Source organism: Sminthopsis crassicaudata, chromosome 5 (assembly GCF_048593235.1).
Source record: "Sminthopsis crassicaudata isolate SCR6 chromosome 5, ASM4859323v1, whole genome shotgun sequence".
NCBI lineage: Eukaryota > Metazoa > Chordata > Mammalia > Dasyuromorphia > Dasyuridae > Sminthopsis > Sminthopsis crassicaudata.
Window position 1 is genome coordinate 288,417,843 of NC_133621.1, and position 17,885 is coordinate 288,435,727.

At 48.2% G+C, this 17,885-nt stretch overlaps 1 protein-coding gene across 1 annotated transcript in view; it reads left to right on the forward strand.

Moving 5' to 3' along the window:
- Nucleotides 1-17,885, forward strand: part of UTP20 (UTP20 small subunit processome component) — a 92,673-nt gene that overhangs the window by 59,979 nt on the left and 14,809 nt on the right. The window contains exons 33-48 of the mRNA XM_074271367.1: nucleotides 1,266-1,409; nucleotides 1,698-1,748; nucleotides 2,201-2,353; nucleotides 3,417-3,572; nucleotides 4,312-4,452; nucleotides 5,363-5,500; nucleotides 6,970-7,109; nucleotides 7,355-7,437; nucleotides 10,179-10,468; nucleotides 11,578-11,717; nucleotides 12,497-12,653; nucleotides 14,016-14,114; nucleotides 14,638-14,805; nucleotides 16,034-16,200; nucleotides 17,251-17,392; nucleotides 17,720-17,836. Coding sequence (XP_074127468.1) covers nucleotides 1,266-1,409; nucleotides 1,698-1,748; nucleotides 2,201-2,353; nucleotides 3,417-3,572; nucleotides 4,312-4,452; nucleotides 5,363-5,500; nucleotides 6,970-7,109; nucleotides 7,355-7,437; nucleotides 10,179-10,468; nucleotides 11,578-11,717; nucleotides 12,497-12,653; nucleotides 14,016-14,114; nucleotides 14,638-14,805; nucleotides 16,034-16,200; nucleotides 17,251-17,392; nucleotides 17,720-17,836 — 2,286 coding nt within the window. The remainder of the gene's footprint in view (nucleotides 1-1,265; nucleotides 1,410-1,697; nucleotides 1,749-2,200; nucleotides 2,354-3,416; nucleotides 3,573-4,311; nucleotides 4,453-5,362; nucleotides 5,501-6,969; nucleotides 7,110-7,354; nucleotides 7,438-10,178; nucleotides 10,469-11,577; nucleotides 11,718-12,496; nucleotides 12,654-14,015; nucleotides 14,115-14,637; nucleotides 14,806-16,033; nucleotides 16,201-17,250; nucleotides 17,393-17,719; nucleotides 17,837-17,885) is intronic.

Genomic DNA, 17,885 nt, shown 5'->3' on the forward strand with positions numbered 1-17,885 from the left:
GTCTTATCCATTTTGTAACCTAGGAACCTCAAAACTACATAGAAAAGATCAGAGATTAGTAGTCAAAGATACCTAAGAGGTCATCTGGGTGAACCCCTTTACAGATGAGGGAACTGAGGCCCAGAGGTTAGGGGCATTTTTTCAAGGTCACATACTTAGTAAGGATTGGAGCTAGGATTTGAGCCCAGATTCTCTTTGTCCAAATCTGGCGTTCTCTCCCATCCCACTGCATCATCTTGTAGATCTGGAAATGGAAGGGACCTTTGTGCTCATCACAATTAAGTCCCCTTATTTTTTTACATTAGGATATTTTTGTATGTGGTGGTTTAACTGATGAATTGGGATTTGTAGATAAGAAATACTGCCAGATTTTATCTTAGCCTTCCTTGTGATTTCTTTCCTTTTCTCTTGTAAATTTAAGTTTGTCAAACTGTCAATGTTGGCCATGTGGGCCAACTAGGAATGGAAGCTCCTTGAGGGCAGAGATCAGTCCATTTTTCTGATTTTGTATCCTCAATGTTGGGCATACCATTAGATGCTTAGTGATTGCTTATTGACATTAAATTTTTCTTCAAAATAGGTTCTATGGAGATGTTTATAGGTGAAAGTGGGCTGATTTTAGAACAGTACTAATAATTATCTTGTAAAAGGAGCTGTTTTCGATTTAAGGCAGAGCCAAGAACCAACCTCTATTTCCTCAAATTATTTTCAGTTTTTATGTTAAAAGTAAAACTCATGACCAAGCAGATGAAATTTTTTGAAAAAAGAAAATTTCGTTCTCTTCCCTTTTTTTTTTTTTTTTCATAGATTCATAGTTCTTATTTGCCCAGAGAATGATAAAAACTGTTCATCCTTTTTCTTTACTAGAAAGAACCAACCAACTTTTAAAGTAATTTGAGATGGAAAGGTCCTTAGAGTTACCTCATTTAGGTAAACTGAGTGCCAGATCAGTGATGTGAGTAGAGTAGTTTTGATAGAGTCTGGTCTTAACACAAAACCTCACCCTAAAGGGAGGGAAGGAAGAAACCGCTGAAGATAAAGCTGCTCTTAATTTCAAAAGTGGTCATGGATTTCGTGGGTAATTAGAGTTCTAAGCATTTAAAAACATTTTGTGGAAAAAGTGTAATCAGAGCAAAAATCCACACATTTGCAGATAATTGCATTGGGAGAGGGAGAGAGAAGTCATGTGACCGTTTCCCATACCTCACCTTTTCCTCAGCGTCATTCTCCTAAATTCTGAAACGCTCTCTCTTTTGTTCTTTCAGGACACTGAGATTGATATCCTGGTGACCATACAGAACTTGTTAAAGAATTGTCAGGATCCAACGAGTTTCCTGAAGCCCTTGTCAAGGCTTTTCTCTGTCATTCAAAACAAAATGTCCCGACAGATGCTCTGTACAGTTTTTAAGGTAGGTACATCTGGTATTTTAGCAGCAATTGGCCTAAGGAGCTAAAAAGTGGTTATGGCCATCAAACACCCAAATGAATTGGAATTCACATTGATTTGGGCAGGTCCTTTGATAGATGGATGGGCAGCCCATCCATACCTGCCCATTTAGTGGGACACTTTTTTTTGCCCCTGTGTCCTCCCATAAATTCATCCATATGTAGGTCCACCTACATATGAGAATCCTAAGTGCTGGGAGAAATATTTTCTGATACTCAATCTAATTTCTCAACTATTTCTTTTGTTTTAGACACTTTCTGATTTTGACAGTGGATTGGAGTACATTACAGAAGTAGTCAAGGTATGAAAATAATTTATTCTCTTCTTTTGGAAATAGATATTTTTAAGCCTTTTGTTTGTACACTGCCTATTTCCAGGAAGGTTTGATGTGGAGAGGATTATTGGGCACACTCTTCCTTGGTGGGTCCCTGGGTTCCTTGATGCAGGGCTCTCCCTTTGGGGACACAGGTTCTGTCCCTTCCTCATAATTGTTTCCTAGAAAAACTGTTGACTGGCCCTGAAGTTGCCTGGGCTGTTGCTCAGCTCATGGCTCTGTTTATCTGCCCTCTCCTTCCAGATATTTCAGGTCAGGCCTGTGTTTGTCCTCCTGTCTCAGCCTGGCAAAGCTTGATGCCGTCTCCACATCACGGAGAGGCGTCGGAGGAGTGTGCCCAGGCCGAGGCCAGAGTGCTGACTGGTCATTTCTTTGTCATTAAAAACTAATTCATGATTTCCATCATGTGTTTCCTGTAGTTGAATGCTTTTGATCAAAGACACCTGGATGATATCAACTTTGACGTTCGCTTGTCAGCTTTCCAGAAGATTACTTCTCACATTAAAGAAATGGAGACTGTAGACATCGCCTTCTTAATTCCTGTAATGCACAATTGTTTCTACACATTACAGGTAAGTCATTCTGGCAGAGCTCGATAGAGCTGTGGTAAGTGGCCTTTTTGGTCGTTAGAAGTCATGTCCCAACATCCATTAAAAACACATGCATTTTTGAAGCACTTTACATAAGGCTTGGTCCTTGTGGGATGTACATTTGTGTAATTGTGTCCAGTAGATAAGCAATATTATGTGGACATAAATAGTGGGAACTGATGAACAGTTTTGAGAGTGTGGTACAAGAGGCTCCAGGTGAAAACTCCCCTTTGGATATTAGCACCCTTTGACCTTGAACAAATTCGTTAAACTCTCAAATTCCAAGCAAAGGGGGTGAGCTGCAAATCTGTCTCTGATGTCCCTCCCCCAGCACCTCCTGACCTTGTCAGGACATTGAGATATTATAAAGCAGCGTGTTCTAGGTGATGGGTGGGGGAGAATATTGTTATGGCCTTGTGGGGTGAGCAGGGAAAACTTCATACAGGAGGTGGTCTCAGTCATGGGAGACTGCTTTGAATATTTTGTGAATGAATGTATGGAGGGAGCAAAGTGTGGTGGGAGCTAGAGTTTGGTTGGGGCAGAGAGTTGGGACAGGAAATAATCTGAGGACACAAAAAAGGTGTGGCAGGCCCTGGATGGGAAGGCCCCCCCTGGCGAGCACTCCCTGCAGAGGAGGGGCCAGCATGTGTCAGAGGAGGTCACAAGTTCTTTTTCTTTCCTAATCATTCAAACCCAATTCATTTCCATGAATTCGGGTTTTAGGACTGAAGAAGGGAATAGAGTGCCCCCACCATGTACCCCCAACATCCTCCCCAGCACTTTCCCAGATTCAGGGGCATTGCTTAATACATCACCACCATCCCCCCGAGGCGAGGAGGAGTGTAGGCACTTCTATAAGCAGGGATCTCTGTGATATGGGACTGTCCTGCACCCGCCAGTTCCTGGTTTAGAATTCAGTCACAGGCACTTTGATTTTGTGAGTCTCTGGGGATTGTTGCTTCTTGTGGTAAAGCAGAGCCTCCCGGGTTCCTTCAGTGGCTCAGTGTGCTCTGTGACTGCTTTTGTTGCTCTCTCCTCTCCTCAGCTGAAGGACATGGCCCTGAGTGACAGTGCCAGCCTGTGCTTGATGAGCATCATCCATCGACTGGCGGCCGCAGACGTCACGGAGGCCCAGTACCGAGAAGTCATTCAGCGCACGCTCTTGGAGACTCTGAGGAAAGGCCTCAAGAACCCAGCTGAGGTGGGTGAGGGTGACTGGGCCCAGTCCGGCTTTTCTCCTCTGTGATGCCAGTCATTTGGTTGGTTCGTTATTCTCCCGGTGTCAGTGGTCTTCTGGTCCATTCTTACTCTCTTTCCTCTCGATGTATTCATCCTTTCGTTTCTTTTTGTTTGGGAGTTACCTCAGAGGCTGTTCCTGGATTTCCTTGTGTTCCTCCTTGTCAGCCACAGCGCCCTTCCACGGGGTTGCCCCTTCCTTCACCACCCTGGGCTTGGGGCCGTGAGAGAGTCTGACTAGCTGGCTCTTTGTTTCTCTGTATTTGATAACACTGTAGGGGCTCTTTCCAACAGTGGACTGATTGTAAATAACGATACCTTGGCCCTTGTGTAGTTTATTTTGAGACTGCTCTCCAGAGAGAGACCTTAAGTGGGCAGTTCCCTCAGCAGTGAATGAGTGTGCCCATTTGTTATCATCCCCAACAGCTTTTAATGTTGTGGCATTGTTTTTGCTCATGCTGGGTTGGGTGTCACCCGGTGCCTTCGAGTTGTTCTAATTTGTGTCTCTGGTTATATTAATGAGATCTTGAGCATTTTGTCAAGTGATTATCAGTATTTTGCATCTTTTCAGAATTATCCCTTCCTATGCTTTTATTCATTGTGGATTGGGGTGGCAGTTACATCTGTGTTTTAGACCTCAAGGAGTTTTTTCTATCTGAAAAAGCAATATGTTTATTTTTTCCCCCTCAATTTGATATTTGCAGAGTATACAGCAGGAATATACCACATTACTTTCCTGTTTAATTCAAACCTTTCCAAAGCATCCAGAATTTAAAGATTTGGTTCAGCTGAGTGACTTCAATGATCCTGAAATGGACTTTTTTGAGAATATGAAACACATTCAGGTAAGCACTGCCTCCACTTTCCTTGAAATTTGCTTTGGTCAGTCTTCCTCCATTAACACCCTAATTAAGTAATTCCCGAGGTCTGTCTAGATTTTGCTGGACCTCATCTTTGTAGCAAGCACCTGCTTCCACTTTCTGGATAGTGTCACAGAGCCAGGATAGCCTGGGGATCAGGAGACTGCCTCGGGGCACAGAAAGAAGGGATTTAACTCCTACTTGGGACCCACAAAGGCTGTGTGACCCTGGGGAAGAAGCGTGACCCTTCGGGGGCTAAGCACGTCTCAGAGAGAACTTTCACAGCACGTGCATCTCTGCACATGAAAGGACACTTGTTATACTGGAACCATCCCAGATTTAGTCCATGTGAGATTTTTAAGGGGTTTTTGCTGTGCTTGTGAGGTTGGTGACACAAGAACTTTTACCACTATTTTATACCTGAAGGAACAAGGAACAAATTCGGAGAGTTAGATGTTACCAGTTATCTTGGATTGCTCTCACATGTTGTCCGAGAAGCTTCTTGGGTCTCAGTTTCTTCCTCTGTGAAGACTGGATGGCCTCTGGCCTCCCTCCCAGTTCTCCATCTATTCTTCTTGGAGCCTGAGTCGCTGCGTGTTGAACCCAAGTTCCCCTATCTGAGAAATGAAGGGTTGTCTCTGCCCTGGGAGCTCCCTCCCAGCTACACATCTAGGCCTGGAGGAGCCTGGTGGGACGTGCCCTGAGGGCCGCGGGCTGGGTCATCGCAGGCCAGCCCCGCAGACCATCTCGGTCCTCAGCCACATGCTTAGAGAGGGGAGTCTCTCCGAGTGGAAGAAGTCTCTCCCACTTCAGGCTGGCAGCCGGGGAGCCCAGCACGGGAGGGTTGTTCATGTGGGTTTCTCACCCATCTCATTAACTTTTGATGTCTTTTTAGATCCACAGGAGAGCCAGAGCCTTGAAGAAACTTGGCAAACGCCTGACAGAGGGCAAGTTTGTTCTGTCTTCCAAGTCCCTCCAGAACTACATCATGCCCTACGCCACAACGCCGATTTTTGATGAGAAAATGCTTAAGGTAAGAGTTTATAAAAGAGAGGGCACACCTGTCTGAGCCCATCACAGGCTGCTCTGGTGCTGGGGATGAAATGGCGACAATGGAAGGCCATCTGAGGAGCTCACATTTGTAAGGGGACGTGTGTAAACATATAGACACGCACATGCGCAGTGGGAGGTAGCATCGGGTTCGGTGACATGCCCAGTTGTAAGCACTGAGGCTTCCCTTGCTCCTTTCCCATGGGCAGGTTGGACCCAACACCCCCAAACACACTTCTAGCTCCCCTTCTATGGTCTTCTCACTGAGCTCCCCCGGGGTCCCTCACTGCCTCTTTGAACTCTGTCAGGCCGGGCTCAGTCGTTCAAGGAATACCAGGCACATGGAGATTTTAGCCTGCTCTTTTTCTCTTATTTTGGGTGCTTCTGCCTGGTGCATGAAAGGAGGGAGAACCTTGTAGTTTATGTAGACATAAAGTGCCAGATGAAGTGGGGAAGAGGAGTAGAGATCAAAAAAATCATAAATTCCTGTAGCAAGGGATGAAATCCCGAGTTAGGAGCAGAATTTATGCAGATCGTGTGGGTGTGTGTCTTAGGAACTGGACCAGATCAGGGTTCTTCACTTTTGGTATCATGGATCCTTTGACAATGTGGTAAAGCCTATGGACCTCTTTTAATGAGGTTTTAAATTCATAAAATAAAGTACAATAACTTAAAAGGGAAACCAGCTACAATAAAATACAGCTATCAGAGTATTTTAAGAAACATGTTCATGTACTTAGATCAAAAACTCATGGACTAGAGATTCCCTAGCTCCTTAGCTGTATCATTAAAATATATTGTAATTATTTTCTGGCTATTTAGAAATAATCAATTGCTTGAATAAACAAATGGCAGCACCCTTATATTTCAGGTACGCCAAAACAAATCCGCAGGATTAAGCCGATTATGGGTGGTAGCTGGAGAGGGAATACCAGGCAGCAAAGACCTCCTTTCTCTGGGTGGCTGTAAGGGCACCTTGCCTGGGGCCTGCTGCCTGTTATCTCCCCTGGGAGAGCAGCAGGCAGAAGTCCTTCCCGCCACACATTGGGCACTGTACTTTGGATCAGCCTTCCCTGTCAGGAGTTTTTTCCTTCCCACCCTTGGTCCTTAAATAAACTGGACGCTCCAAGGTCTTGGCCCAGCCTCCCACTCCCACCTTTAGATTTCTTCCACGTGGGTGCCTTTGCCCAGACAGTCCCCAGGGTCCTGGAATATGCTCCCTCCCCACTTCTGTATCTCTGAGAGTCTTTAGCTTGCTGCAGGCCCAGCTGACCCCCTGAGCCTCTGAGCTCGCATTCTCTGCTACTCCCTTATCTGTGTACACCCATCTCCCCAGAGAGAATGCAGGCTTCCCAGAGGCAAGAACGTTTATCATTTTTTGTCTTCCTGAGCACGGTAGGTGCTCAATAAAAAAAATTGTTAACTTCACCGACTGTTCTTGTTTTTTTGTAGCATGAAAACATAACAACAGCTTCCATGGAGCTTATCGGAGCCATTTGCCGGCACCTTTCCTGGCCAGGATATATGTATTACTTGAAATATTTCATTCATGTCTTACACACAGGACAGATCAATCAAAAGTTGGGTGTCAGGTATGGTTGCCCTTGTTTTTGTTGTCCAAGCCCATTTTTTAAAGTCTTTCGTTGATATATTTTTGTAACTGATATTTGTTATTTGGGGATTATAATGATCAGTGTGCATTATGCATATTTAAGTCAAATGGAAATAAAGCCAATAAAGTGTAAAGCTTTATCCTCACCTTTTGATAATATATTTTTAAAGTAACCAAGTAACTTTAATTAATCTAATAGCTCTCTTTATTTTTCTTTTTTGCTAGCTTGTTAGTCACAGTATTAGAAGCTTTCCACTTTGACCATGAAACTCTTGAGAAACAAATGGAAAAAATTCAGAGTGAAGAAAGTAAGTTTTTTCCTTTCACAACATTTTTTTTTTTCTTTTTTTTCCCTGAGACTGGGGTTAAGTGACTTGCCCAGGGTCACACAGCTAGGAAGTATTAAGTGTCTGAGACCAGATTTGAACTCGGGTCCTCCTGAATTCAAGGCTGGTGCTCTGTCCACTGCACCACCTAGCTGCCCCCCTTTCACAACTTTTTAACCAAATTTTATAGTCGTTTTTTTGTGGGGTTTTTTTAGTAATTTACTGCCATATGTTGATCACTTATTCAGTTCCACAGACATTTATGGAAGGCTTGTTCTGTGCCAGGCTTTGGATACAAAGACAGTAACAACCTGGTTGGTGCCTGCCCTCACGGAGCTTATGCTCCATATTATCCTTCAGTCACATTCATTTGTGTCTGATTCTTCATGCTCCGTTTGGGCTTTTCCAGGTAAAAATATTAGAGTTGTTTACCATTTTCTTCTCTACCTCATTTCATTTTTGTTTATAATAAAATAACAAAAGCAATTACTGTAATGGCATTAAATAGGAATTAGGGAAGAGGTTCTAAATGTAGTTGGGAGGAGTACATAAGTGGTTGGGGTTTTCCTACTGATCTTGGGATCCATATCTTTTAAAGCAAAGTTAGTACCTTATATTAATTCACTCGTTGGATGATCAGGTAGGTAGAGCCATGGGTGGAGTGCTGGGCTAGTTCTTGAGGCAGGAAGGCTCATTTTCCTGAGTTGAACTCTGCCCTCAGAGACTTCCTAGCTATTTGACCCCGGACAAGTCACTTTGCTGTGTTTGCCTCAATTTCCCCATCTGTAAAATGAGCTGGAGAAGGAAGTAGCAAACCACTCCAGTAGTATCTCTGTCAGGAAAACCAAATGAGGTCACAATCGAAATGACCATGCAACATTTCCCATTAAAAGAGAACAAATTAGTCTATTACTGTTCCTTTTTGTTGGTCCTTGAGGTCAAGAATTAGGCTACAGAGGCTAAAAAATGGGTTAAATTGAGACTGTTTTTTGGCTCCCTCACTCATGGGGAAGGGTTGGTTTTATTTAATGAAACTTTAAGAAGTTCTGTTTCATTATCTTCACTATGGAGGAGGCGGGGATCTGACCTGATGTCTGCCCCGCTAGCTGTGATCTGGAGCTTCCTGTCTCTTTAGTGAGCCAGGTGCCCTCTGGCTGTGGCAGTCTGTCCTGCCCCGTCAGCCACGGCACACTCTGACTGAGCAGCAACCAGTGCACTGGCCAGGAGCTGGCAGGACTGCTTTGTCACTGAGAGCCAGCCGGACGGGAGGGGGACGGAGCGCCCATCTTGTCCTGTGCTCACGCGGGGCCTAGGACTGAACCAGGGTAGCAGGGTTACAGGCTTCAGTGAACCATCACTTCCTCCTCTGTAAGCTGGGCACGATAATGTCTGCCTTCCAGAGTGGTTTGTAGGGTCAAATGCATTTCTTTGAAAAGTAAAATATGTAAACGCTTGGGAAGTCCAAACAGCACCATAAAAATGTTACTTCCTCTTGTTTTTCTTATCAGTGTTACTCATGAAATCATGTGCTTATCTGAAGCCATATTTTCTTTCCCAATTCACAAATTATCTAATGTCATGATACAGGAGGAGGCGTAGCAAAAAGAGACTCTTTGGAGTCAGGGGATCAGGGCTCAGATCCCTCTGTGACCTTGGGGGCAAGTCACCTCCCCCACCCCCCTTCTTGTCTGTAAAATGAGTAGGTTGCATTAAATGAACAATTAAATCTGTGACCCTAAGAATCCTGACTTTTACTGATAGTTGGCCCTAGCCAGCTAGATCCTGATCTTTCAGTGGAGATAATGATAATAGCACCTTCTTCCTGAGGGTCAAGTGAGGTCATAGTGGGTGTGAGTGCTTTGACAGCCTTAAAGCCTGCTCTAAGTGTTACTTAGGGGGATTACTGTCAGGGATTTTAGAAATGGTCTCATCTGTACCCCTCACTCTGCCAGTGAGGAGACTGAATCTGAGAAATGTAAGCAACATTCCCCAAAGCAGGCCTGTCAGCACCCCAGCGTTCTGGCCCAGACCCCGGACTCCTAATGTCCCTCACCACTGTCCCGGGGCTGCCCTTCCTGCTTCTTCATGGGAGTCGCTGCATCTCTTGGGGGTGGATTTACAAATACTTGGGAGTTTGGGCTAACTTCCTCATGTCCCTAAAGAAGTTCCTGTTGGGATATTTTGTTATTTTCACTGTTATGTGGCGGTTGAAAGAGTCCCCAGAGGGAGGCACTTCCTGCAGGGGCCAGTGAGCGCCGTCCCGGGCGTCAGGCTGCCGAGGCAGCGTTCTTGTTGATATTGGGCCGTGTCTCGGGGCCTCCTGTGAGATCCCAGAGAGCAGTCCTGAGCCCAAGAGGGAGAAGGCAGGGGCTTGGGCAGCCTCAGGCGAGGGCACTTCAGCGAGAGAGACCTTTGGTGTTTCCTTCTGGGGACTATGAGGCCATCCCCTAGCCTTCGCCGGCCTGTGTCCTCATCTGGAGATGAAGGGGCTGGAGGAGATGTCTGCCCAGTTTGATAGCGTCCTTGAAGCCATTAGAGTCCCTTTAAATAAGCTCTCTGGGCCTCGGGGGAGGCTGGACTGGGTGGCCTCTGGGTGCCCTTCCACCTCTTCTTGATGGTTTTCTTCAGTGATTGCCATCGTAGGCTAAGAGGAGAGTCCTGCTTCTGGCAGCCAGTATTTCTTTTTCTGCCTGGGGGCTGTTTTCTCTTTTTCTTGTGTACAGATGCCATGGAGGTGGATGACCCCACAGAGCAGGAGAATATGGAAGTGGATCCCTCCAGTGAAGAGGGGAAGGAGGAAGAGGAAGAAGAGAAGGGACCGCATTTGTGTGAGGCCGGTGAGAGCTTCCCCGGCTCGGCCCCAGAGATCTCGGCCACAGAGCCCGAGGAGGGCTTCCAGGTGCTTCCGGGCCTCCCCAAGAGCAAGCAGGAACTGGAGTGTTTGGTCAAGCAGATCCACAAAACCATCAACAGCAGCGTCCTGCCCAAGCTTCACAAATGCCTTTCTGCGACGGTAATGCTTCTGTGGCGCAGGGGCAGGGGTTACAGACCGAGCACTGCACCCCAAAGGTGGTCCTGCTGCCCACTCCCAAGCTGGCAGGCCCTCGGCGTCTGTCCTCGGAACTCTCGGCTTCCTGGCCAGTTCTTTTCCTAAACGCAGCTTTGTCTTGGCCCACTGGGATTGGGGTGCGGCTGAATCACCATTGGCAGCGGCGTTTGGGGTTCCTTAGGATAAGACGTAGATGGAAAGCGGAGGGGGTGGCATGAGGTGCTGACATCCAGGGACCCTAGAGCGAGTCAGTCTTGGTGGGATTCACATCTGAGGTCCCTTTCATGGTTAATAATCATCCACATCTTTAATTATCCTGACAAATAGATGAATATTTGACTCTGTTTAGTGAAGGGAGCAAAGTGTGCTTTTGCCACGCCGGGTATTCATACTGATGACTGTAGTGGCAGCAAGGGCTGGATAGATCCCAGAGACTTGGGGGTCTGTGTCGTCTCAGACTGCCCTTGCTGCCCTGTGTGAACACATAGCTTCCCAGAGTCCCCAACAACAACAGAAAATGGTAGATCTTTTGGCTTTACAGCTTTGGATTTGGGGTGGGACATTCCTGAGGTTCTTGGGTTTGGGGGTTTTAGGAAACGATGAATGGATTCTCCTAGTGTTCCCTTTGTCCTCCAGTTCTAAGAGGACTGGCAAAGTTCCCAGCTTTTTGTTTGGTCACAGTTTTCCAGGGATCTGGATGCTGCTGACCAGTTTTCCGAGGCTGTCTGAAGTCATCAGTTCCTTTGCCCAGCCCTTTTTTGCCTTTCTGGGCTGGACAGCAGAACCCCACACTACTTTTTGGGTTTCTCTTCCTGTATTTGCTGGGGGGCCTGCAGGGAGCTGGTGAACCCACAGCCTTTCCCTTTGCCGTCCTAACCAGGTGCATGAGCTGGGGATGGTGTTAAGGGTGTGCTGGGAGCCTCGGTCTCCACTTCTCGTTGCCTGATGCAGAGAAGACCTGGGTCGGGCTTGAAGGAAGCCAGCTAAGGGACCCCAGGAAAATCACCCTTCCTAGGGCCAGGTGACCCCTTCTAGATTAGCTTCCATTTACGCTAACTGAACTCATCTTGCAGACAAAAAGGGAGGAGGAGCACAAGCTCATCAAGTCCAAGGTCGTCAACGACGAGGAGATCGTCCGGATCCCCTTGGCCTTCGCCATGGTCAAACTCATGCAGTCCCTACCGCAAGGAGTCATGGAAGCCAATCTGCCAAGGTGCGCAGGCCCCCGACTTCAGACTGTGGTGGAGAGACAATGACTTTCTCCCCATCGCGGTTTTCTACACTGTAGAGAGCCTGGTCTTGAGGGGAAACCTGGGCTCACACTCAGCCTCTTGACATGGACTAATTGCATTTGGGGGCAAGCCTAGGGCAGCTTCTGAGAGGCAGGGACTTGAGGGTGATGATACCTGTTGTATAGGTGAGGAAATGGGGGACTATAGGTCACACAGCATGTAGATATTGAAGGGAGACTTGGGCTCCTTGCTCCAAGCAGGCAGAAATTAGCTTCCATTGGAGGGGGGTATCTCCTTGGGAGTGCCCCACACTGATGGTCAGAAAGGCTACACATCATCAACAACCTGCGGGTAAAGTGCCCTGGAAGCCTTGGAGGTCGATGCAGACAGGATTGGCTTCCCTCTGAGAGCGACTGGTGCCCCGGCCTTTCATGGTGTTCCCAGTGGGAGCCTCCCCTGGGAGAGACTGTCACTAGTTGGCGTAGCCCTGTTATCTGCAATCTGATTGTAAGCCCCTTGAGGGCAGGGCCTGCTTTTGATTTCTGACTAGCTCCACCATAGTACCAGGCCTGGGTGTAGAAGCTGGTAGGTCTTTTTCTTTCTTCTTTCTCCCTCTTCTTCCTCCTCCGTTAATATCGCATGTAGAATTTACTATGATTTCTAATGGGGAGAAATGGGTTAAGTTCGTTTGCACAAAGAAGGTCTTTGTTTGGTTCTATTTATTTAATTCTTTTTTTCTTCTCTCATTATTTTTTAATAGTATTTTGCTGAAAGTGTGCACCCTTCTAAGGAATAGAGCCCAGGAGATCCGGGATGTTGCTCGCAATACCCTTACAAAAATAATAGAAACCTTGGGTGTGCATTATCTGCAATACATTTTAAAAGAATTACAGACCACTCTTGTTCGTGGATATCAGGTAATGAACTTTTAATTTTTAGTGGATAATTAGGAAGCGCCACAGTGAACAGAGCACTGGGCCTGGAGTCAGAAAGACCTGAGTTCAAGCCCCGCCGCAGATACTATTTGTGTTCCTGGGCCAGTCACTTAGCTTGTTTGCCTCAATTTCTTCATCTGTAAAATGGGGATAATAGCAGCTCTTTCCTCCTGTGGTTGTTGTGAGGATCACAAGAGATAATATTTGTAAAGTGCTTAGCAGAGGGCCTGGCACAAAGTAAACATTATTATTAGCTATTACTATTATTATTATAAGTTAGCTATTATTAGTGTCATTACTATTAATTTTTTGGTCTGTGCTTGAATTTTTTACATTAAGTACTACAAGATTAAAGAAACTGGAGCCCAGGAAATTTTTATAAAATGGTCATTGTCTCTATAGAATTTAATAAAGGTAAACTGAGGCACAGAAGTTCAAGCTTTGTCAGTTTATTAGCAGGGTGCCACTTGTTTCCAGAGTGGATCAGATGGCTTTCTCAGTAGGCCAGTAGCGAGAGGAGGGGCCAGTGCTCCTTTTTTATAAGCATAGACTAAAGAGCAGAGCTGGGTAGGTGACTAAAACAATACAGTTGGTTATGGGTTAGCCACATCGTGGGGGAGAGGACAACAAGAGTGAGTGGGCCAATGCCGACATGGAGCTAGCAACCCCCCTCTTTGTTTTAAAGCTGTGCTTTGATGATTTATGGGATGATCTGCACCCTGAATCACTGAAGGTAGACCAAGGAGCCAGCCTCCCTGGCTCCTGGGGGGTCGATAAGCCCTTCCTTAACTGTCCTGGGACAGTCAGGGAGGAACGGTGTCTCTTCTGGAAGTGATCCAGGTCTGCTTGTGGGCCTTCAACAGTAGCAAACAGGTGAATTTTTTAGGTGTTGATGATGCAAGGGAAAACACATTTTCTTTTAACTGACTCAGAATAGCTTAAGAGTTCGCTGTTCGAGTCCTCAGAGAATGGCCAGACTCCCTGGTGTCCACCCATGCCCCTCATGGAGAGTAGGTTTCCTTGTGGCCAGATAAGAGCAGTGGCGAGCCGGAGATCTGAAGCTCTGACCTTCACTCACAGGCAAAGTCACCCAGCAATTCAGAAGAGGGTCAGTTAGGAAAGGACTATCCATTGGCTTCCTCCATCGCCCAGATTCTCTGACTGTTCTTTCCAGACATCTAAGGAGAAGCAGACTGCAGAGCACAGAGCTCATCTCCATCATGTTTTAAAATAGGGGCTGAGTCTTAACTTTGAATCCACCGCCCTTCCGGCCTGCCCCCACAACATGGAGCTTTTCCGGGAGCAGTAACTAACCTCCCTGCCTCCTCCTTCACATCCCTCTAGGTTCACGTGCTCACCTTCACTATTTACATCTTACTGAAAGGTCTTGCAAGCAGCCTGAAAGTTGGAGAGTTGGACCCTTGCTTGGACATCATGATTGGGGTAAGAGCTTTTCATTTTGCTGCTTTAAGATAAAATTCAGACTTGATCATCATCACTTTAGCTTTTCTCGAGGTTAAAGTTGAAGAAACAAAATCCCAAAGTCAGCTGGGGGGTGGGGTTGGGCAGAGGCCAGAAGGTGGGCCCCAGATGGTTGTGATCTACAGCTTAAGGTCCCATTCTACATGAATGTGCCAGTTACAAGTCAGAAAATGATTTAAAACCATCTAAAAATAAGTTTAATAGTAAACAACCGCAAGAGCAACCAGACCTATGAAACCAGAGCAATGTTTTACCCCATTTCCCTCCTTTGACAAGAATTTAGCAGCCTGCTGGGAGAGTGAGATTTGTTGTTCTCTGGGCCCTGGATGAGGTAGCTCAGAGGACAAGTCCTGAGTCCAGAGCTGGGTGGTGGGTCTCTGCCCCGAGGGCCTCTCTCTATCCCCGGCTCGCCGGTGACCCCGACCAGACCACTCCTCCAACATAGGCCCCAGCCTCATTGTCACTGGGCTTTCTCTTCCACCAGATCTTTAACCACGAGCTCTTTGGCAGCGTTGCCGAGGAAAAGGAGGTGAAGGGAATTATCTCCAAGGTCATGGAGGCCCGGCGAAGCAAGAGCTACGACTCTTATGAGATCCTCGGCCAGTTCGTCGGGAAGGATCAGGTCACCAAGCTCATCCTTCCCCTGAAAGAGGTGAGGCCCCCAAGTGCTCTAGGGCGGGCTCTGTGTCTTGGGGGACTGCCACTGGCGCCCAGTGCCAACTCTGAGGGCACCTTAAGGCCCTGAGTGCAACCTCCTTGCACTGAGAACCAGCTTAAAGACCAGTCAGGGCCTGTAGAGAGACAGGAACTGCTCCATCCTCCTAGCTCAGGATGGGGGTCGAAGGGTCACAGGGACAGAGCAGGAATGGACCTCTGGGTGCAGCTGCTCAGCCCTTCTGGTTTTGTAGAGGAAAGAGCGTGGAGGCTGCTGAGACTCCAGGTTGGTCCTTTGACCCTCGGACATGGCCCTCCCCATTAGACCAGAGCTTGTCCTCCACTGTGGGTATGAGACTGAAGCCACAGGGGAAAGTTTTACAGGCAGTGGGTAGAGAGACCCTGCTGGGAGCCAGAGAAGTGAGCCAGGCCCTTGGAGAGGAAGGAAGGGCAGCTCCCATCCTCAGCAGTCTGAGAGGCGCCCACCCAAGCCCCCTGGAGGGGAGCCCTTCCCCCTCAGCTCCCCGGCAGTGTCTCCTTCCTCAGAGGCAATGCTTGCCTCGTAGCCCTTGTCCCCCACACACAGTCACAGACCTGGAAGAACCCTAAGAAAGTGCTTTGCTTGACCACCCCTGATAAGTGGGTGTTACTTTATTACTAATAATGTTTGAAGCTTGTCCCACCACCAGTCATTACTTACATGGCTGGGGCACACGGGAGGGAGAGACAGCCTGGCCATGTCAAGTGTTCCCTGTAACGTAGTCAGGGGACGATGACTTGTATGTAGACAGTTCTGCTGCTGCTGTAGATGTGGATCCCAAGTGAAGGGAGCTCCCCTTTGCCCCAAGCTTTGAATTAGATGGGTTCCTCCCTGCCCATGAAACCCTCTTTGTCTGAAGTTCGCCGTCTCAGAGAGGGCGGGGGCCAGGTGGCCTCTGAGCCAGCGGAGCCAGGTCCTCCTGGGCCTCATGGTGCCCATGGCACATGGAACTGCCTGCCCACAGAACAAGTATGAAGAGTCCAGGAAGTCGATGTTTGCATTAAAAAGAACCTTTGTCCATGGAGAAGAATCAGTGACAAAACACAACAAAACTTGGGAATATACAAGGCAGTCTGACCTGGGGGGAGGAGGGGTCATATCCAGAGAACCTGGGGGTGCCCCTGCAGCCCATTGTCGGCGCTTTCCCCGTTTTCCCCCCATTAATGCTGCCTCTCACCCTCTCCAGATTTTACAGAACACCACCAGCCTGAAGCTGGCACGCAAAGTGCACGAAGCCCTGCGCCGCATCGTGGCGGGCCTGATCGCCAACGAGGAGATGACTGCCGAGTGCATCCTGCTGCTCAGCCACGGGCTGATCAGTGAGAACCTCCCTCTGTTAACAGAAAAGGAAAAGTAAGTGACCTGGCGCAGCCCTCTGGGAAAGCCGCAGGTCAGGATTTCCTCTAATGAAGTGAAAATGACCTCCTAGAGAAGTGAGCTCCTCGCTTAAAAGGAACGGTTTTAGGGGTCTGGGTTTTCACAGAACCACGGTCCTCCCCTATTTCTCCCCTCCCCTCGCAGAGATCCTTCCCCTGAAGCAGCATTTTTGCTACACACGAAAGGGAAGGGAGGGAAGAGCATCTGACGCTTTAACCTCCGAAGTTTCCCCACAGAATTGTGTCACTCCGTGTTCCTACATGGTTGGTTTGTGGCTCCGCTAAGCGGAACACCCACTGTCACGTTTTGTTTGTGGAATGCCACAAATGACGTGAGCCCCCACACGCTCGTCTCAGCGGGTTAGGAAGGTGTGACTGCCTGCTGAGGACCTGGATTCAGATCCTGCCCGATGTGTGCTCTCTGAGAGCTCTGGGAGACTTCCTTCATCAAATCTGGGTTTTTTGTCTTTTATTTTGAATTTAAACGACCCCGCTTACAGCTAGGAACCTAAAAATTAAAACCATGATGCTCCCTTGTTACCCCGGGTGTTCCCCTGTCTGAATGAGGGGATGGTGATCCCAAGGAGTCATCTAAAGTATTTTTTCAAAAGCGTTGCAGGAAGACATTTTGAGGCGAGCGCGGGTGTGTGCACGGTGTGCACGCATTTGTGCAGCCTTTTGTGTGCATACATTGCACATTATACACAAGACAATAATGGTGCATTTTCCCCTGGGTGTGTTATTTTAGGGAAGTAGCTATTTTCAGAAATGGAAGAGTGGAAAGTATTGGTCTGTTATTTTAAATTGGACGGCATCTGAGGCTTTTCCTGACTGTCATGACAGCACTGGTGTCTGGCAGCCCCTCGCCCAGGGGGCCTCCCGTGGTGGAGCTGGGTACTCTGGGCCTCTGTTGTAAAGTGCAGGAAAGTCACGGAGGGAGCTGTGGAGCCCTGCCTGCCAACGCCAGGGGCCTCCCTCCTCTCGGAGCCTGGCTGATTGTCTCCTCTTTTTGGCCATGTGTCCATAGGAGCCAAGCTGAGCCCGCTCCCGATCCGCGCCTGCCTCCGCAGAGCTGCCTCCTGCTCCCACCCACCCCAAGCCGAGGCGGGCAGAAGGCGGCTGTGAGCCGAAGGACCAACATGCACATCTTGGTGGAGTCTGGGCTCCGGGTGAGTGCTGACGAGGCTCAGGGCGCCCCCCTGACACTGGCTGCTTCATCCCATGGGTGTGACATTGAAGTCAGACAGGTGGCCCCTGGAACTCCCCAGCCCGGGAAGGGCATCCTCTCAGAATCGCTGCGGCTTTCCGTCAGGGCTGTATCCCCGGGGTCTCTCCCTCCACAAGAGCCGGTTCCTCACACACAGAGAGCCCCAGCCTGGGCCAGCAGCCCCGGTGCTCTGTCCAGGGCCCCGCAGCGGGGTGTGTGGTGACCCTTGCCAGCAGCGTCCTCTTTGGCCATGTGGCCCTGCCTAAGGTAAAGCCTTTTCCTCCCTTAGCTGTTGCACATGAGCCTGAAGCGGTCAAAGGTGAACTCCTCTGACGAGCGTGTGCTTGAGATGCTGGATCCTTTCACGTCCCTGCTCATCGATTGCCTTAAGTCCAGAGATGCCAAGGTGAGGACGACTTGAAATCCCCCGGGGTCTGGGGTCAGAGGTCCAGCAC